The sequence below is a fragment of the Colletotrichum spaethianum genome, assembly GCF_022836535.1.
Source record: "Colletotrichum spaethianum MAFF 239500 DNA, contig02, whole genome shotgun sequence".
NCBI lineage: Eukaryota > Fungi > Ascomycota > Sordariomycetes > Glomerellales > Glomerellaceae > Colletotrichum > Colletotrichum spaethianum.
Genome location: NW_026054772.1, coordinates 1577031 through 1597582, shown reverse-complemented (window position 1 = coordinate 1597582; position 20552 = coordinate 1577031). Strand labels below are relative to the sequence as shown.

Sequence of the window (20552 nt, the reverse complement as noted above, 5' to 3'; positions counted from 1 at the left end):
GTTGCAGTTATTTGGGAGTGCACGGATTACATTTTGGAACCCTGACGTTACCAAGGCAGGAGGGATACGGACGGATGCAAAGGGGGCTGGGGGAATAGGCTTTGCCCCCTGATACTTCTTACAGGCTGTCCAGGATGATGGGGAGGGTTTGTTGCGTTGCAAGCCCTTCTGCATCTGGCGGCTACGACACGACGGCATGAAGACGGCGTAAGATGGATTCTACTTCACTTCTCAGTTGACACGTTGCACAAATGCATAATTGCTATCTGGTCCCCGGTAACAACGGCGTTGATAGGCATGGTAGATATTAGGGGAGAAAAGATTCTCAACGTTACTCATTCGGGTGGTTTTTGTGGTGACGTGCGTGGCTTCGTGATGAGGTGCCCTGAGGGAGTCTACTCTCAAGCTCTCAAGCGGTCATATGGAATGGTCCGAGGTCGCAGACCACGTGGGTGTCGTGGTGCTCGGCAGGCGTAAGCCGGACGGAAAGCCTTGCAGTCGTATCGTCCGTTCATGCATCGTATACCATTCGGAGTTACTGGCCATTACCAGCCAGGGCACAAATGCATGATGGTTGGGTGTTCGACAATGACACGCCGAGTCGGAATCGCCGCAAACCCCTTCCATAGGGAGTTGGGTTCCATGGCTGCAGGGGTTTCAAGTGATTCATAAATACGAGCTGAGGAAAGGCGTCGTGGGGCCGGAGCGGAGACCGGACGGATGATAGGCGGGGCCTGGCTGTATCTCCGGGTCCGGGTGTCATGCGGGGTTTCCCCCCCCGACAACGGGCTAGACTGGTTATCGTATTGCGGAGTTTGGGGATGACGCCGGAGGAGTATGACGGTTACTCCATTGGGCTGTCTCGACGGTAATAAGCATAACCCTGGAGCTGACGGGTTGCGCTCTGCGGGTTCCCCACGTTACACGGCGGGATTGTTTCAATCGAGTGTCGACGTGTGTGATGTTTGCCTCCGTCGCCCAATTATGTCAGCGACTTTGAGGGCGCAAGGTGGCTCTGTTTGTGCGTGGCATGTTTATCTAATCATGGCGCACACACACATTCACAATCCGTCCTACCCGGCTTACAGGTAGAAATCAAGAAGGGATTCCATCTTTCCGATCCCTCGGCCGGGTCTCGACCGTTTGTTCGGACAGGATCGCTTGGCTGTTGAGCAATACAACCCTGGACATCACCCGGTGGTGGAAGACGATACCTTCCCTCTTCGGTGATAGGAACCTTAGGCACCCAACTGCCTCCCGGGTGCACTATGTGATGAGCTAAGATGCGGGTGAGATTTAAGTGCCACGACCGATATATCCGAGGGGAACGACGGGCGGACGAAAAGTCATGGATGTCTAGGGTTCTTTGTCTGATGAATGATCCTCTCTTCCCTGGCTGTATCGTGTGTATACGGATGCCCATGGGAGGATCAGGTGTCAAACGCCGCGGCGGGCATACTGGATGGGACATTGCGTTCCTGCGAATGTATTAAAAGGAGGCTGGCCGCCCTCGATGATTGACCCTTTGAGCAAGTTTCCATCCGCCACCAAGACCTTACTTATAAACCGACAAGCAAGCAATCCGTCCTCTCTTCATTCAAGAATACCGCTCCTACATCCCAACAATGGCCGTGACGACAGAGACAAAGCAGAGGACCCGGGTCCCGGTCCGCGACCTGGCCTCCTGGATCCCCACGGTCCCGCCATTTGAAGGCGAAGCCACCCTCGACGCAGCCGCCGTCGCCGCCGACTTCCTCGCGCGCTTCTCCTCGGCCGTCCGCCAGGGTGACTGGGACGCCTTCGGGGCGCTCTTCGTCGATCAGTGCTACTGGAGGGACAACCTCACGCTGACGTTTGACAAGCGGACGCTGCACACGCGGGAGAAGGTTGTCGAAGCGTGGAGGACGCTGGCAGCGAAGCGCCAGCCGTCCGGATTCTCCAAGGAGAAGAACGAGTACATGACCATGGACGCGGCGTGGGTGCGCTTCGGCCCCACGATGGCGACCCTGGATGTGCCGTTTGCGTTCCGGACCGAGGCACCCGCGTCCAGCTGTATCGGGCAGGCGAAGCTCATTCCCACGCCGGAGGGGGGGTGGAAGGTGTACATCCTCGCCACGTCCGTGGTGGAGCTCGAGGACAAGCCCTTTGGTCCTCTGCCGCGGACGGCTCCGTCGCTCATTGACGCATCGCAGCGCGGCAAGTCCGCGGCACACGGTCTGCCCCGCATCAAGGACGATGCGGTTCTGGACGTCGTGGTTGTGGGCGGCAGCTGTAACGGCATCGCCAACGGGATCCGGCTCGACGCCGCTGGCGCGGAGTTCGTCGTGTTCGAAACGGAGGAGCAAGCGGGCGGGAACTGGTCGACCAGGAGATACGAGAGCGTCATGCTGCATCACCCGGCCTTTATGATCCAGCTGCCGCAGTTCCCGGTGCCGGAGGGATACCCGGATTACCTCACCGGCAAGGATCTGACGAGGTACTACTCCTCGGCGGTGGAGGAGCTCAAGCTGCCGTTCTTTGGCGGGGTGGAGGTAACCAGCAACGTCTGGGACGAGGGGAAGAAGCTCTGGAGCGTCACGGCGCGGAACCTGTCGACCGGCGAGACGATGAAGGTCAGGGCGCGGAACCTGGTCCTCTCGACGGGGTTCGTCGTCGGCAAGGACAACCTCAAGATTCCGGCGCTGAAGGGGCGGGAGCTGTTCAAGGGGCCGGTGCTGCACACCTCGGACTTCCGCAACACGGAGGGCTACCGGGGCAAGCGCATGCTGGTCGTCGGGTCGGGCAACTCGGCGCACGACGTCGCGGGGACGCTGGCGCAGGACCCGGAGGTGACGAGCGTGACGCTGCTGCAGCGCAGCCCGACGGTGCTCCTCGACTTTGAAACCATGGCGCCCGTCGTAACGATGCGGTACCGCGGGGACATGCCCGTCGACACGGCGGACTTTGCCGAGGGGGCGATGCCAATCGCGGTGCTGCGGGACGTGTTGGCGGCGATGATTGGGGGCATCATCGCGGCGACGGAGGCGCGGTGCAAGGAGCTCGAGGGGGTCGGGTACATGGTCGACCGGGCGCCGAATCTGATGGCGAGGCTGTACGAGGACAGGGGGCGGTCGTTTTACATTGACCACCCAAAGACGTTTGACCTGGTGTTTGGGGGCAAGATCAAGATCGCGCGGGGCGAGGCGAGGGGCCTCGTGGAGGACGGGGTCGTCGTGGTCGACAGGGAGACGGGGGAGGAGAGGGTCGTCGAGGCTGACGGGGTCGTGCTGGCGACGGGGTACGACGCGGTGGACTTGCCGCAGAGGTACAAGGAGAAGGGGTTCCTCGACGCGAGGTCGGCGGACAGGTTGGTCAATGTCAGCTTGTTCGGCGTGGACGGCGAGGGCGAGGTCCCGGGAGTGACGACGTTTTCTGGGCGTGAGTGCTTTTGTTGCTGCGGTGGTGGATGTGGCTGACGTGCGTGACAGACCCGAATCTCTACTTCTCTGGCGTGGGACTTTTCCTTGCCCGCGCGACTGTAAGTTGGCCTGTAGAGCCCTCCCTGCGTTTTTGTTCGATCGATTCAGCTAACCCGCGGTCTTTAGTCGAGGCTCACCGCCATTCAGGTGATGGCCGACGTCACCGGACAGTTTCCCGAGAGATACGCTCGGTCTTAGGCCAAAGGATTGCAATGATGGTTGGGATTCGGTGGTCGAGGGGGTTGTGGGGTGGTAGTTCAGATATACGCTGGTATTGAGCAATCATGGTAGATACGTTTCGTCCATGTCTTACTGTAATTGCAAAGCTCGATTAGACATGCTCGTGGTTGTGCAAAACCTTATGGCTAAATAGTCTCGCGTGTAATCAACAACGGACGTTGTTTCGAGATGATGAGACGTAATGGCCATTTGTCGGTTGGGGACCCGGCGTTGGATAATAATTATTAAGCCAATGCATATGCCGAATGCTGTTTGGTCAAGATTTGGATTGCAACTTTCTCAAATCCTCACAAACCATCTTATTCAACTCAAAGAAACAGGGACGCACACTTGTGTCGCCAAAAGATTGCTCAACCATCATGGCTTCGACACCTTCACCCAGAGTCGAGCGCACGACCATCGCGGGGTCGATCGAGATACCCCGCATGCTCAACGGTCTCTGGCAGCTCGCTGGCGGGCACGACCAGGACATTGATGTGGCAGCCGCCGCAGAGGCAATGGGTGACTTGTGAGACCTCGACATGCTCCCAAGGACATTTGCAGCTGCTGACTCGGCCAAGAATCGATGCTGGCCTCGACGGCTTCGACATGGCGGACCACTACGGCCCCGCGGAGCTCGTCATCGGACACCACAACCACACCTCGCGCCGGCCCATCACGGCCTTCACCAAGTGGTGCCCCCCCGAGGGCGGCGACAAATCCTTCGCCACCGCCGAGGCCGCCGTGGACCTCGCGCTGCGGAGGATGAAGCAGGAGCAGATCGCCCTCATGCAGTATCACGTCTGGGACTACACCGACGACACTTACCTCTGCAACCTCGCGCACCTGCGCACCCTCCAGCAGCAGGGCAAGATTGCGCACCTGGGCCTGACGAACGTGGACGCGGCGCATCTGGAGCTGCTGATCCACTCGGGCTACCCGATCGCGACGAACCAGGTGTCGTGCTCCGTGATTGATCGCCGGTTGGTCCGAGGGCGCATGGCGGAGGTCTGCGCCCGGCACGGCGTCGGCGTCCTGACGTACGGAACGCTGCTGGGCGGGTTCCTAAGCGAGAAATGGATCGACGCGCCGGAGCCGACGGACATGCAAGGGCTGAACTGGAGCCTGAGGAAGTACCTGCGGTTCGTCCGCGCGGCCGGGGGTGGGCGCCTTTCCAGCGTGTCTTGAAGGCCGTTGCCAACGTTGCGCGGAAGCACGGCGTACCGGTCGCCGCGGTGGCGATGCGGTGGGTGCTGGACATTCCCGTCGTCAAGGCCGTGATCATCGGAGCGCGGCTGTCCCAGGAGAGCGGGAAGTACACGGCGGGGAACCTGGCGGCGTTTGGGTTCGCCCTGGACGACGAGGACAGGGCTGCGATTGCCGAGGCCCAAGAGGCGTTGACGGATATACCGGGGGACTGCGGCGACGAGTACCGGCGGGCGCCGTTCCTCACGGCCTCGGGCGACTTGAGCGACCACATCAAGGAACGAGACGAGCGACGCAAGGTCGAGGAGGCCATTGCCAGCGGGCAGAGGGTGGAATATCACACTGGCAGCAAGTGGGAGCCGATTGCCGGGTACTCGCGCGCCGTGAGGGTGGGGAGCATCATCCGGGTGTCCGGGACGACGGCGAACCCGCCGGCCGAGCTGGGGTCACTGCTGGCGGTGGTTGGAGGGACGTCTGCGCGCTCGCAGACGGTTGCGGTGTTTGATATCATTGAGCGAGCCGTCAAGCGCTTGGGTGGAAGCATGTCGGATGTCGTTCGGACGAGGGTGATGATCCGACGGGAAGAGGACGTGGTGGGGGTGTCGGAGGCGCATGGCTGGGTGTTCAAGTGTCACAGGGTATGGCCGGCGAATACGCTGACGACGGCTGGGCTCATTGGGGACGAGATGCTGGTTGAGATTGAGGTGGAAGCGGACGTCGGCAGCGGCGAGTCTGTGTTAGTGGTTGAGTGAATGGTGTTGCTGAGATGTGAATTGTGTCAAGACCAAGTGTCAGAACCCCCAATGGCTGTTGTCAATTGGACACTAGAACACCAAAACACCAAATTCTATGTATACAATGACAAAAAAAAAAAAGTAAGGAGAAGACCACTCACTTCCAATCTGATTCAACTCCGCAGATAGTCAGGTCATTCGAGCAAAAATCAAAATTGAAAGGGACGAGACTCGAACTCGCGCGGGTTGCCCCACCAGGAAACAGATGTTAAGCTGACCTTAACCTGGCGCCATAACCAACTCGGCCACCCTTCCAGAAGATGATCGGATGATCTTGTGTGCTCATCTCGTCCAAGTTTACGAAATAAGTAAGAAAAGTGACAAGCAAAACCCTAGTACCGCAAGCCTTAACTCGCGTGAGGCCGCCGAGCAGTGGGGGCAGTAGCGCATAAACCCCCGAAAAGCCTGCCTAGCTGCCCAGTGGGTCCGGGCCGAAGCGGACGACCAATCACCGCTTTTTATCGACTAACCCAAAAGGGGCAGGCGGGTCGGGTAGGCGGAGCTTCCAAGAACCGACAATGACGTTGATCCTTGTCACTCATCCTCCAAAAAAATCTTTCTTCTTCCTAGTTTTTTTTTAGCAGTGCAGAAATGCTCGACCATTCTCGACAGACTCCAGTCTGGGCTGCCTCGGCCCCAGGACAGTCCCTGTCTTTCGTCACCTCGACTAGTCCCCTGTGGACTGCGTGGATCGAAACCCCTAGGGACCGATCGAGATCGAGATAACGATAAGACATGGACGACGTGGTGAGACTCTTTTTGCCAACGGCGAGTCTATGCGAAAGAGGAGCATCGTGCCAAAGTAATAATCGCCAAATTCATGCAACGCCGCCGCAAAGGCCGTTGCGCATGGAGACGCAGTCGGTGTCTCATTGCGTGCAGCAGAGACGAGTGCAAGCTTGCTTTTTGGAACTGCAAATGTCGTTCGGAGCAGCCGCATGCTCACGTCCCACTGGTTCCTCCGGCTTCCCTCGGGCTGCCCGCAAGTCCGCAAGTGGGAAGAAGCTCCAGGCACAAAGTACACAAAGCACAATCATAGTTTTCTCCGCCCGCGGCGGGAGCTAGAGCTCTGCGGCCTCTCGTTTTCGCCTCATTTCTCTCTCGAACTCCTCCCTAACCCGTTTTGGTTGACCGAGGCAAGGAAACAAGTCTTGTTTGCAAGCGCATAATGGACCGTACAGGTACACTGCAATGACTAGACGAGCACACACAGCCCAGCCCAGCCCACACGACTAATACGCGTAGATGACGTTTCCGCCTTGGGCAAATGGCCACAAGACCACCTCGGTTCGACACCGTGATTGGCTCTGGACGGTTCAAAGCTATTTTTTTATTTTTTCTACCTTTTCTACCTTTTTTTTTTTTTTTTTTTGCGTTTCCTTCGAGCAAGGCGAAAAGGGGGTGTTCGTGCCGTCTTGGACATGAAAAGGAGGTCTGTCCGCTGTCTGGTTTTTTGGCTGACAACCCGGCAGAGACAGACAGCTCCATCCAACTTTTTTGCAAGGAACATTTCCCCCACGGCATTGATTCGACAACTCAGCACCGTTACAGTATTGACTTTGTAGTGAGGCTGCCTGCAGGGAAACACCGGCTTCGAGTTCATTGTCATCGAGTTTCGAAATCCCATCTGAGCCCTGCGCTTCTGTCGATTAATTCGTCCTCTTCTCCCACTCTCTCTGCCCGAGTCTTTTGGTCTACCTATCGTGCAAACATCCGGCACACAAGACAGACAGACAGACAGACAGACCATCGTCGCCCCGTTCCATCTACTGGCCTTTCTTAATTGCACCACTTGATACACTGTAGACCAATAGATCCATCCCTCGTACCCCTGGCCGTGTCTATTGCGACGGCCACCTCTCGATATAGACGTCTCATCTCGCCATCCAATCACACACTGCGCTGTCTTACCGTCGGAGCCCCGGCTGACGTCTGCCTTGTACTGCATTGATCGCGCATTAAAAGACGGGACCAACCTGCATCGACGGAAACATTGGTTTAAAACACCATCGCGACAAACGCATATCCGACCGCGAAAAAAAAGCTTCACAACACAATTTCAGAGGAAAGCGAAATCAGGCCGAATTGAAACTCTCGTTGCCCCTCTTCCTGCACTGCTGCACTGCACCCTGGAACGAGCGAATATTCCGGTCGGCGCATTCCATTCACTTCACGCGGATTCGATCCCTTCTTTTTCTTCTCTCCCTGGGTCCCCAAGTTCCAACGTCGTCGGCTTGTGCTTCAATTCCCGTCTCCCTTGCAGCATCCCTCTCTGCAACTTCAATCGACGACGACAACACAAGCAGTGCAACACACTTCGTCCTGCATCACCAGTCACATCACGAACCACTGCATCGCAAGCGAACCCGGATTGCGAACATTCACAGACATGTCGCCTGCCGCGCAAGCGCCGCCGACGGCTGCCGAGAAGGTCGCGTCCTTCTTCTCCCGCCTGAGCCCCGTGCCGTGCTTCCCCGACTACACCGGCCCCTACAAGGTCGGCACCGTCGACATCGAGGTGCCCGTCTCTGAGCTGGAGTCGCCCAGTCCGACTCCCTACAGCGCATCCGAGATCCACACCGTCCAGTGCCGCGTCTTCTACCCTGCGACCCCCGAGTCCAACGGCAAGAGGATCAACTGGCTGCCCTCGCCGCAGAGACAGCATGTCTCGGCCTACACTCAGTTCATTGGCATCCGCCCAATGCTTGCAGACATCGTTTCGTACGTGAACTCGCTCCATACACTATACCAAGAGGCCTCCGTACTGACTGCCGATTTCTAGATTCCTCCCGCGACACCTGCACTACACCACGATCCCCGTCCACAAGAATGCCGAGATCCTCGAGCCCGATACCCCGACCCGACGATGGCCGACCATGATCTTCTCCCACGGCCTCGGCGGCAACCGAAACACATACTCCCACCTGGCGGGCTCCTTGGCGTCCCACGGTGTTGTCGTCATCTGCCCTGAGCACCGCGACGGCAGCGCCGTGGCGTCATTCGTGCGCATCCCCGGGAAGCAGGATCAATACTTTATGCGCGACACCCGCCGCACTATTCCCTACGTCCGCCTCGACCACGAGGCGCGCCCCGAAATCTACGAAGCGCGCGAGGACCAGCTGCGCATTCGCCTGTGGGAGCTGGGTCTGATACACGTCGTGGCCGTGAACATGGACCTAGGCTTGGCCATGTCGAACCTGAACAAGTCGACGCCCAGCCTGACCCAGTTCAAGAATAAGCTCGACGTCCACGAGCCCGGGTCCATCATCTTTGGCGGCCACAGCTTCGGCGCGGCGTCCATTGTGCAGTTCCTCAAGTCCACCTACTACGCCGAGTCCTCCGCCCTCGCCCACGTCGCCAAGCCTCTGTTCACTCCGCGCAGGGACTCGGCGCTGTGCCAGCAGATCACGGAGAAGAACGTCACCATGCTTCTGGACATGTGGTGCTTCCCGCTCCTCGCGCCAGGCTCCTCGGAGCTCTTCGAGCTGCCCCTGCCGGCGTACGCCAACAAGCCCTCGGCACCGGGGGGCAGTGCCATTCTGGCCGTCGAATCCGACGCCTTCTTCAAGTGGAGCGACCACCTCCACGTCACCGCCCGCGTGCTCTCGCCGCAGCCCTCTGCCAACGTCATCACGCCGCAGCTCTTCAGCCGCAGCGGCGTCCGGCTCGCCGAGCCCAATTTCTTCTACGTCAAGAATTCGGCGCATCTCAGCCAATCCGATTTCGGCATCCTCTTCCCCTGGCTGACCAAGAAGATCTTCAACTCGGAGGAGCCCGAGCGTGCGCTGCGACTGAACCTGAGGGCGCAGCTGCAGATTCTGAGATCCAACGGCGTGCCCGTGGCGCGGACGTGGATCGGCGACCTTGTCGACGGCACGGGCTCCGGTAAGATGGGCATCACGGGCGACGAGGATGCCGACAACGGGCCGGACGACGGGTTGATGGACGACAAGGCCATCTTTGACCGCTCCGAGGACAAGGTGCGGTTCTGGAGGTGGATCGACGTCATCGGTATGGGCGAGCCCAAGGAGGTGCCCACCTCGGAGACGACGACAAACGGCACCGGCGGATCGACCGTGAATGCGCAGGTCGCCGGTGTCGAACGGACAGACCAGGACATGGAGGAAGAGCTGGAGCCGCTTCAGGCGGTTGCGAGTGCGGCGCAAGCCGGCACGATGCGGGCATGACGGCAGTGAAGCGTAGCGCGGAGGCACGTGTGTACTTGGACAACCGGCTTTGTTGACCACAGCATCATTATTGTTTTATTTTCGGAGTTATGTTTTTAGAGGAAGCGTTAGCACCATTGCGTGTTTCATGGAGAACACGTAGCAGATACCTAAGTCGATACAGTATATAAGCCTTTCATCTGAAATGATCGCCGCAGGCCGATACACGTGTGAACGAGACAGATCGATCTGGAGGGACAGCTTGACCGGACCAGAAAGTGAGCCAATGCTAAATCGAATCGTCAATCTGGCTAGCTCGAGTCTCACATGTCTCGAGGCCCATTTTCTCCGCATTGGTCTGAAGATCCGTTTCTTCAATGGCCCGCCTATGACGGGCCCATCCGAGTTGGCGGTTCGCGCTGTGGCCCCCCGGGCATGCAAGTCATCCACGTCATGGAGATTGAAGGCGTCAAAGACGCACAACCCGCGCCATGAGATCACCTTCTGCAACGAGCTTGTCTGGGAGAGCTTGAGGAAATGGCTTATAACGCGGCTGTTTCCCTTTCTGAGGAAGCATCATTGTTATCCACAAATATCCATAATTAACAACATTAATCCACAATGGCTCCCGTAAGTGTATCTCCCCTCAGAACACCCTTGAACTTGGATAGAAGACACCCGCGACTAACACGCAAAACCTCGCAGCAAAAGCAACCTGAACGCCTCAAGCACGTCGCCGAAAAGGCCACGTCCAACAACCCCTCGCAGCTGGGCGACCCCGTCTCCCTAAAGGCCGAGGTCTCGCAGCTCTCGCCGACGGAAAACGACCTGGGCGCCAACTCGAAGCGGTCGTCGGCGCCCGCGAAACCGTCCGGGGGCGGCGCCGCGGGGGCCAAGAACTCGGACGGCTCGCCCGTGCAGGGGCCGGAGAAGAAGCGGCTGAAGCAGGTCGCCGAGGAGAACATGGAGGCCGGCAACCCTTCGCAGCTCGGGGACCCGATCAGCCTCAAGGCGGAGACGAGTAGCACGGAGCCAACGGGTGAGGCGGATGGGCAAAGGAGGGAGAAGTCGAAGCTTTGAAGCGACTAGGTGTACTCTAGTTGTTTTAAATAATAATCTCAATACTTCTTCGTATTTATATCCTAGTTGATTGGATACACCGTGAATACCACCCTCGCGTGTTTCGGGCAGCTGCTACAAGAGTTACGATTATCAGTTCCCAGCCCTTCATTTCAGCCAATACCAGCTTCTTGATTCATTGATAGCTGCAGTCCTAGTTGTTTTACCTACAGCCTTGTGGTGTGCTTGATGGCAGCTTTCCCGTGGGCTTCCTTCTCTAGAGAATCTCTGGTCAGTCAATGGGACCAGGTGTCTTGGCGACTGGGGTCATCATGCGAGGTCTTCATTGCGACAAGCACTCTTTAGGATCGAAAAGGGAAGCTCGAATAGTGTTTTACGAACGCGCGGGGCGCGGTACGACCAGGCTAAAGCTGGGTTGAGTCTAAACTCGGTGGCCAGCCAGCCCTGCTACCCACGGCGAACTTCATCTCTGACCATCAACGCTACTGATCTCAACCCAGCTCAACCCTCGTTGACAGCTTGTTACGGATCGCATGTTGTCCTCATCCTGTTCCTTTTCGAGTGTCTTTAGATCCCCTGTGACTTTTCAACTGATACTTGCTAGCTCCCACAACCGCGCATGCATCAATACGAGCAGAATGCTTCCCTCATGCGCGTTGACTCGGGAGCGTTGCTCATTTCGGCAGTTCACTGGAGATCCTTGCTTTCTCAAGGCCCCCGACGTCGCCATGGCAGTGGGGTCTTTTCGCGGTCTAAGCTGTCCGCCAAGCTTCCAAGGCCTCGTGTTCACGATAGCCGCTACGGAGTAATCCATACTATGGTTAACATCTTGCCTTGGCTCTAATGCCATCAATGCTCGTTCCTGAGGAGAGGCGATGGTTGTATAAATACTCCAGCGGCGACGATGTGAGTTATCGACAGCAGCCTCGACGGAGGTTCTCTCTTGTTTGCCCGCTAAGAGTCAACCCACGGCCCATTTGAGGTCTTGCGAAATCAGCCACCTTGGTCAAAATGTTATCTCGTGCCGTTGCAGCATTGCTGCTCTCTTTCGGAGCGTCGTCGGCGATGGCGAAGCTTCAATGCATCAATGACGACCTAGTCGCTACCGACGCGCCCGCCTTCGCCCTCCCCACGTACGTCAAGCGCCAGGAATCCAAGCCGGTCGACGTGTACTTCCACGTCACCAGCACCGTGGCCAACAAGGACCGAATCACCGACGCCATTGTCGATGCTCAGGTATGTGCCTCCCAAACACATGTCACTCGCCGGCGCCGACGCTGACACTCCGGCCAGTTCGAGGTCCTGCACTCGACCTACCTCCGCCACGGCTTCGAGCTGTCCCTCGTCAACGTCTCGCGAGTCGTCGACGACGTCCTCGGCAAGGGCTTCTACGAAGACGGCGGCATCGGCATCCCCGACTTTGAGGGCTACATCGCCTGGCGCGCCGCCACGCGCCGCGGCGGCTACGACGCCCTCAACGTCTACTTCTTCACGGACCTCAACGAGGGCATCGGGGGGTACTGCAACCTCGCCGGCGTCGTTCAGGAGGGCAGCCAGCAGTTCTGGCAGGACGGGTGCTGGCTCAACGGCGACACCATGCCGGGAATCCCGCCCCGCAGCGGCGGCGGTAACGAGACTGTCCCGGCAAAGGGACATGTTGCCGTGCACGAGGTCGGGCATTGGTTTGGGTTGTACCACACGTTCCATGGGCGGTACTGTGAGAGTATCAATGACCAGGTCGCGGACACGCCGGCGCAGGCCGGTGCAAGCGCGGGGTGTCCTGTTGGGCGGGATTCGTGCCCTGATTCGCCTGGGTTGGATCCCATCCACAACTTTATGGACTACTCGGATGATTCCTGGTGAGTTTGGAGCGCTCTGGGTCAAAGTTCGGAATTGGTCAACTGACATATGATGCAGCACGAGCGAATTTACTCCGGGACAGGAGGAGCGTATGCATCAGATGTTTGACGTCTACAGACGATGGGAGGGATGAACTCGCACAAAAGGCTAGCATAAACATTCAAACATAGTCATGAGTCCTTCACCCTGAAACAGGAATGATAGACGCCAGTGCTTAACACCATCTTTGTCGGCAGGCTGCATTCAGAAACCAAACACGTTCTTGTCCTCTTCGTAGCCCCAATCTAGCCAACTCAGTCAGTATATCTCGGTCACAGGAGGCAGGAGAAACACGTACCTTTCAAAGCCGGCAAAACCGCCACTTTGATCATTGTCGGCGGCCCGCAGAGGAAGACGACGCTGTCGCCAGAAGGCGGGAAGAGGCTCTCCTTCAAGATCTCCTCGTCGACGTGGCCCCTCCGGCCGTCCCAGCCGTCGTCCGGATGACTCAACACATGCGTAATCTTCAACCGTCCCACGCTCTTCTCTGCGAATCCATCAAGCTCGTCCCGAAGCAGAATGTCCTTCTCGGTCTTGTTCGCGTCCACAACTCGCACCTCTGTCTTGTCGTCGCCGGCCGCCACGATCCTTGCAATGAGCGAGTACCCGGGTGTCACCCCCGAGCCGCCAAGCACGAGCGAGACGTGCTTGTACATGCGCTCCTCGCCGTCAATGATGAACTTGCCGTTGCCCTCGTACGTGATCTCACCTGTGGGCCCACGGATCTCGACCTCGCCGCCGACGGGCATCTTGTGCAGGATGTTGGACATGGCGCCACCTGGCTGTCTCTCATCAGGGAAGTACGTCTTCACAACGAGCTCGAAAGTGCCGTCGCCGTCTTTGGGGCCATGTGTGTGATTTACCTTCCCCCCATCCGCGGTTACCTCGCTGGGCGCGTCCTTGGGGGCTGGCATGATGGGTCGCGTGGGTGTATAAGAACGGACAAGCATCTTGTCGCGGAGGTGGAAGCCGATGAAGACGTGCTGGCAGGTCCCGAGGCCGAGCACGGCTTGGTGATCCGGGAGCTGGAAGGTGTACGAGAAGGTGTCGTCGGATAGGGCTTTTCTGTCGATCAGTTTGGTAGGAATCCATTGATGCTTCTGCAACGCGCGCTTCTCATTGCCATTGCCCATGGCTTTTTCGGCGGCCTGCTTCTCGGCGTTCTTCTTGATGAAGTTTCTGGCCTTGTCCGTAACAACACCAAGAAGACATTCTGTGGGATTGTCAGAATCTCTTCCGCAGGTTCACGTGCTGCATGACTTACGCTGTAGCTTCTCGAATGCGAGACCATCGTGAATGCTGTCAAACTCCTCCGTCGTCTCCTGGTGTACTCTGCCCGCATGCGCCATCATCGGCGCCTTTCCACCGGGATGCCACGCCATGACCGACGTCGCGTCATACACCTTGCCATCCACCACGATCCAGCAGTCATCCTCCTTGTCATGTTTCTCAATCTCCTCTCTCGTGAACTGCTTCTGAGGCGTCCCGGAATCCCTCTTCGCCGCCTCAACCTGATTCACCACACTTGGCTTCATCCACCCACCGTTGCCCGTGCCCGGCTCTGTGGGGTGTCTGAAAAGCACATACGTATCGTCGGTTTTAGCGTCATCGACTATCTCAGACTTGACGGTGTACCAACAGTTGTTCATCATGCCCATCAGGTTCCAAGCTGGCTTCTTAGGCTGCGAGTTCTTGAAGACGTTGAAGCACCGCACCTTGATGTCGCGCGCCTGGATGAGATGCGAGATGGGGACGTCAACGTGCCAGTGCAGCCAAGTCCAAAACTTTTTGCCGTGGCGGATGGGCGCCTCGGGAAACTCGCGGATGCAGTAGAGCCAGTTCTCGCCATTGTCGAGGGACACCTCGACTTTCTGGACCTCGTGACCGCCGCCATCGTAGGCGTAGCCCTGAATCTGATAGGTTTTGTGCTTGTGTGCATCTGCGAGGCTGATCCTCTCGCCTTGTTCAGGCCGCACAATAACCGAGTTGAGGTTCTGCTCGTTGCATGCCGTGCTAGGGTGTCGGAACATGGTCTCGGCCAACTCGCTCTCCATGTCTGTGATGAACGACGGTAGTACTCTGTTATCCCAGATGTGGTAATGGGAGTCGTTTTCCTTCTCACTGATCCAGATGCGTTTCAACCACTTGACATTTCGACCCCCGACGTAGCCTGGAATGATGACTCTTACAGGATAGCCATGATCGGGCGGCAGAGGAACGTCGTTCATCTCATATGCCAGAATCACGTCGTTCATCGCGTCCATGGCGTAATCAAACGGTATACTGGTTGCGTACTTTCCCTCGCTCAGCTCGTCCGCCCCCTCAAAGTTGACCCAATAGCGTTGACCTTCTTTCAGTTGCTCAGGGACGCCAGCCGCGAGGAGGATATCCCGAAGATGAGGGCCCTTCCAGTATGCACAGCTCCCTGCTCCTGAGCCCCAGTTGAAACCCTTGGACTGGCGGATGAGGTTGAGCTCTTTTCGACGCATGCCGTCGCAAGCCAGAAATACTGGGATATTGATGGCTTCGAAATCGTTCTTGAGTTGATCCATCGAGAGAACCAGCGCACCATGCTCCACGTCTACCTCATGAAACTCCCATAAAAGACGAGGGACTGGGCCATGATTTCTGACATAGTGTAGCTCATTTGGTGTGACTAGTCCTGCGTCAAAGAGTTTCGTTAGGTGCGGCTCGGCATTCAGCGGGTGCTTTCCCGTTAGGCGTATCAGATCCTGGCTGCGCGGAAGCCAGTTGTCGGGTGTGAACTGATCGGCCTCGTCGATGGACACTTGTTGTTTATGGCTCTTCTGAGGAGACTCTCGCTTGCCGTCGTTGGCTTCCAGATTCTTCATGTATTCGCTCTCATGCTTTAGAGCGCGCAGGAGTGCAAGCTCTTGAGGAGAGTATTTGTCTTCTGGATTCTGTTTATCTTTGTCGCTTTCTCCCTTTAGATGGCTGTTCTCGACTGGTGTGTCTGGGGGTGTTGTAGGGTGAGTATTTCGCTTTGCCTGAGCATCTGGGTCGTTCTTCTTGTTTTCCTCCATTTCTTTCTTCTTCTCTGCTTCTAGGTTGGCAGGCCATTTCTGACCGTATTTGACCCAGTCCTCCGTCATATCGAGGACGTATCGCCAGCCAACGGATCTGTTATCAGGATGCCGTAAACTCAGGTTCTCTTGCGCGTTTACAATGTCCTCGAAATTGACAAGGTCGCCGTTGTCTACACGATGATGGAAAGCACTCAACTTCCCCTTGGCCTCTGCAATATATCCGGGCACCCGGTTGTCCCGGTTCTTGAAGCCAATGCGGTGGTTGTGGCCTGATCCCCAGTTTGGTTCCTTCTCGATCTCCTTCTGAGACGAACCGGGGTGGTCCGTCTTTTCAACGACGAAATGGCTTGTTGCGCCCATATTGGTAGACAATTTGGCTGTGTTTGTATGATTGAGTAGTTTGAAGACCAGCCGTTGACAAACAACATAAAGAAGTAATACTGAGAACAACGGCTACGAGATGTAGGCTGGATCTGATTTTCGCTGATTAACGAGTATCCATGTTCAATGGGGTTCACAGTCTTAAAATTTGCAGGAATGGCATGGCGGATGACGTCGATCAGGACTCCGTGTGTAATTCATCAAACCCGAATGATCCTTGAATGGCGCCGTAAATAGTTGATCCATTTGTCATGAGGTGGGGTGTTTGGCCGAGCTAAGTCTAGGTTTGCCTTTCGGGTCCCTAAAGCATCTCCGCGGGACGAGATGGTTCATAGCCGGAATGGGACTTTGCTGCAAGCGTGCCGAGTCAGCAGCACCCGGCTTGGCGACAGCGAGGCTCCGGGTAGGACGGTTCAGGTGCTGCAAACGTGAATTTTGCACGTGATGCATAGACCACACATAGGTGCTCCATGCAAGTGATGTAGATTGACGGTGATCTCATCTATTGAAGGACTCGATTGTTTCACTCTGAGAATTCAGCATCCTGGCGCCCAAGAAGATCACAACAAAATAGAGCTAATAAGAGAACCAAACAAGTTCCAAAGAAGAACATTGGATGAAGAATAAACTGCCTGCCCTATCAATGCTGCTTTCAGCTACATACATACACCCAGCAATGAATCTATCGATTTCTCCTCTTGTGTTGGAAAACTCCTTGCATCTGTCGATACTCTCCTCGGGATTGTGTCTCACACAGAGTATGTGCCATCTGTTGTGTCTGCAGTCGTTTTCTAAGGAGTTATTTTATATTATTGAACATTGGACTAGTCAGCTTTCCTCCAGCAAAGTCTACGAAGAATGCATGCGTGGGATGCTTGCAAACTCGAGGGCGATGAGAGTGGAAACCAGCGCGCTATGTTCCAGAAACTCTACCTAGGCAAAAGCAAGGAGTCAATCACATAGAGAAATAAACCGGAGCATACAAATATATCCAGTAAGAGGTGGTAAAAGAGAGTCAACGCAAAGAGCGACCTCAAAGTTTCTGGAAGGCTGGGGGGCTCATTCAACGAGCCCTCTCACCGACAGCAGCCACGCGAAGAAGTAAAATTGGTTCTAGGTTTCCAAAGCAATTGCCGTGCCGTCGACTTCTATGTGAGATGATCATCGCCCGAGTTTAGCCTACTTTGACCGTTAATACTCCGCTTAGCACGCAACACTTCATCTACATGATACATAATACCAAATGCATACGACATATGCATAGCTAACGGACTGCAGTACGCATCATATCGTCTACTCATCGAGGCATAGCACCCGACTTCGTTCTTGAGCCAATCAATACAAGTCATCCGGTGTTGTCCAATGCTCATGATGGGCATGGAGGAAGGAAATTCAGCTGTGCACCGTAATGACTTGTCCTAATGTGTTGTTTCTCTGTGGCCCGCACATGACAATCCCCGAATTTGGTTCGCCTTGCAGAAACCGAGCTCGTCAGCCAAGCATTTCCTATGACAGAATATTGATAAGCCGAGCCCATAGCCGGTGCGTCCGTTGCGGGCGCCCTGACGTGGCTGATGCGGCCGGAGAGCAGCAAGTAGCTGTTGGTTCTCTGCAGTGTTGACCGGGGTCGTGTAAAAGGTTGCACGGCGGCCGCTTTTGAAATGGGTCACGGGTTGGCTCTTGTCACATCGCAGCTTGCCCATCCGCTGCAGCTACTATTCTGTGGATCACTCCAGACGCTGGTTCAAACCCAAGATTGCCCTCGAGAGCCCCATTTTTGGCAATGGTATGGGAATATGGGGAGTGTTGCTCGCATACCAGCCGGGCGTTAATTTTGCTTCACGTCAGACCCTGACGATGGCTAGCTCTCTGAATTATTGGATGGCCTCCCGCAGGCGCCAAAGCAGGCTGGACATTGTAGCATTTGGGTGGACCGACATGGGTCCGGGCCTCTTACCTCGCGGCTGTTCTCGTGCGGGGGTGAGGGAAATCCTGCCATTTACAACACACCTTATTTCAATCACAATATCAATAAATACCATAGTCATATCCTGTCATAAAGTAGATTTACTTCCCCAAAGTTAACCCACTATTGCCCCTATTGAAGCCCCACAATGAGCGAGCCAAGCGATTCACCCAATAGCGACGCCTCTGCGGTTTGTCAACCCTGTACTTTCAACATCGTGATACACGTATTGATAACATCCCGCAGCACCTCCGGCCAACTCACCAACTTGAACAGTTGAAAGTCGGGGAAAATGGCGTTCAGCTTCTAGTTTCCACAAAAGATCATCTGTACAACGCCAAAGATGTCGAGGCTGGGAAGTCTGGGTTTCAATGCGTCGGGGCTTGGAGTGATGATTCGGTGCGAGAGCTTGGTCAAATGCTCATCTCCCATAGAAGCGACACGAAGCAGTACCGTACGCCTGAGACTGAGGGGCCGCGTTCATTCAGAGGCACGGGCTATACCACAGGAGGCGCTGTGCATGACCCTAAGCCGTCCACCTAGTCGGAGGAGTTTGAAGATGGAGAGGATATGAATTCGTGTATAACCATTTCGTTTTACCGTTTCATTTGACTTCTAAAAAACTCCTGCAGTGAACCCTCACTCACCGACCCCACAAACTGGATTCCTCTATCGCCTGTCGTTGCGCCCTTGACTCTGAACAGATCCCCCAAGGTCGACACGAACACCTGCTGCCCGTCGTGACCTGTGGTCATATCCTCCAAAACATGAACACCTTTTGTAGCGTGCTCGGATGCCTCATTGCATATGGTCAGACACTCTTTTGTGCTGTCGACTTCTTGTTGCAATCTTTTGATCTCAGTCTCCAGTGGCTCGGTCAAACTCGTCGTGTCCGAGCCTAGCCGTTCCCTATCAACCTCTTCTTGTTGCCTACGTAGCTGAGAAACATTGTCTGTGATAATTTCTCTGCACTGGCTAAGCGTTGACAGGGTCATGACCATCGATCGTGTCAGGTTTCGGCAAGAAATCTCATTGGAGGATGGGTTCGGTGGGATAGGCTGGAATTGCATCTCATCAATGCGAGCTTGTACTTGGGCACAGATTTCGAGACAGATCTCAGTACTGTCCTTTTCGTTTTGAATGCGCTCGATGTTGCTAGAAATGGCATGAGATGACTCTTTTTGGTGAGAGATAAGGTGGTCCAGCTTCGCGTTGACGTCTTCGAGATGCTCTTCAAGATTTTGAGCTGTATTGTGAATCATCTCCTTATATTCGTTGAGTAGCTGGAGCGTGACAGTAGTGGATTGTCTTTTTACAGCTATTAGCACGTAAGCTTATTCACAGAAGTTTCAAGATAAGTCACATACAGGTTTGCACTGCCCAAAGCAATGGAAATGGTGGATTTATACCCAGCTAACATGCCAGTGAAGCCGTTGATGTCGCTCTCCATGTATCTTACTTTAAACCAATCTCTAAAGCTAGTTCTCGGTCGGCCCGAATTCTTGCTGCATCGAACGATCAATGCGTTAAACTCGGCACAAGCTAGTCGGCATTGAAGGAGAGGTAATTTTAGCGATCCCATTGTGCCGTCGTCTTCTTCGCCACGGACAAGCGCATCCAAAGACAGCAGTACTTCGGTGAGGGCCGTGAGTTCCTTCGCAAGCTGCTGTATGTCTCTCCGATGGTTTTTGAAACTCTGGATAGTTTCATACAAAACTTTGCTCGACTGTAGCGTGGCTGTGATGATGGCTATGAGAGCAGATGATACGCTCAGTGGATCACTCATGGTTGGCAAATCTGACAATAGTCTTTGAACTCAAGGTCTACAACTACACCAGACTCGGAGATCGGCCACGATAGATATACTTTCTGCCCAACCCCACTCAATGGATCCTGTAAGCGCCCACTGCAACTCTCCAGAACCTGAGAGGTTAGTGCGGCATGGGGTCCACTATTACAGTCGCTAGGATTGTTCCACGGCGCGGGTAACAGTGGATACGCTGCGGTAATCTCTAAGATGCTCGGGGGAGGGGTAAAGAGCTATTCGCATATCTCCGTACAAAACGTAGGGTATTGGCTTAGCACACAATCGACCCATCACAGATGGAATTTCTCGGGGATGGCGGTGCCGAAACCGATTGTTCCTTGGAAACTTGTTCAGCTACTGTGATTCCCGTACGCTGCTTCTAGTACCCCTCTTCAAGAGTGTTATCACCGCGAAACCTACCAACTCTAGCTCCTGCGAAGACAACGGATTGAACAGTTGATAGGTTAACATTACGATAACCGAAACCTGCGGTTGTTACTTTACTATGTTTGAATTATGATACGCAGCC

At 55.6% G+C, this 20552-nt stretch overlaps 6 protein-coding genes and 1 non-coding gene across 7 annotated transcripts; 5 read left to right on the top strand and 2 right to left on the bottom strand.

Annotated features, from left to right (window-relative positions):
* Window positions 1-1625: 1625 nt before the first annotated feature.
* Window positions 1626-3656, top strand: ColSpa_01331 (putative inorganic phosphate transporter 1-6; the record flags this gene model as incomplete). Its single annotated transcript, XM_049267543.1, has 3 exons — window positions 1626-3417; window positions 3468-3517; window positions 3585-3656. 3 exons carry the CDS (start codon window positions 1626-1628, stop codon window positions 3654-3656), a joined length of 1914 nt encoding a protein of 637 aa, XP_049123500.1.
* Window positions 3657-4057: 401 nt separating this feature from the next.
* ColSpa_01330 (flagellar radial spoke protein 5) lies at window positions 4058-5635 on the top strand (the record flags this gene model as incomplete). Its single annotated transcript, XM_049267542.1, is given in 3 exon segments — window positions 4058-4206; window positions 4259-4856; window positions 4868-5635. 3 exon segments carry the CDS (start codon window positions 4058-4060, stop codon window positions 5633-5635), a joined length of 1515 nt encoding a protein of 504 aa, XP_049123499.1.
* Window positions 5636-5833: 198 nt separating this feature from the next.
* ColSpa_tRNA_033 lies at window positions 5834-5932 on the bottom strand. The gene is given in 2 exon segments: window positions 5834-5877; window positions 5895-5932. It is a non-coding gene; the product is annotated as a tRNA-Leu (tRNA).
* A 2134-nt stretch (window positions 5933-8066) lies between these two features.
* On the top strand, window positions 8067-9864 carry ColSpa_01329 (putative phospholipase; the record flags this gene model as incomplete). Its single annotated transcript, XM_049267541.1, has 2 exons — window positions 8067-8398; window positions 8460-9864. The coding sequence occupies 2 exons, from the start codon at window positions 8067-8069 to the stop codon at window positions 9862-9864; spliced, it is 1737 nt and encodes a 578-aa protein (XP_049123498.1).
* Window positions 9865-10464: 600 nt separating this feature from the next.
* Window positions 10465-10923, top strand: ColSpa_01328 (uncharacterized protein; the record flags this gene model as incomplete). Its single annotated transcript, XM_049267540.1, has 2 exons — window positions 10465-10473; window positions 10549-10923. 2 exons carry the CDS (start codon window positions 10465-10467, stop codon window positions 10921-10923), a joined length of 384 nt encoding a protein of 127 aa, XP_049123497.1.
* Window positions 10924-11988: 1065 nt separating this feature from the next.
* On the top strand, window positions 11989-12916 carry ColSpa_01327 (extracellular metalloprotease; the record flags this gene model as incomplete). The annotated part of the gene is made up of 3 exons (XM_049267539.1): window positions 11989-12159; window positions 12217-12782; window positions 12841-12916. 3 exons carry the CDS (start codon window positions 11989-11991, stop codon window positions 12914-12916), a joined length of 813 nt encoding a protein of 270 aa, XP_049123496.1.
* A 110-nt stretch (window positions 12917-13026) lies between these two features.
* On the bottom strand, window positions 13027-16229 carry ColSpa_01326 (nitrate reductase [NADH] 1; the record flags this gene model as incomplete). Its single annotated transcript, XM_049267538.1, has 3 exons — window positions 13027-13067; window positions 13121-14035; window positions 14087-16229. The coding sequence occupies 3 exons, from the start codon at window positions 16227-16229 to the stop codon at window positions 13027-13029; spliced, it is 3099 nt and encodes a 1032-aa protein (XP_049123495.1).
* Window positions 16230-20552: the final 4323 nt, after the last annotated feature.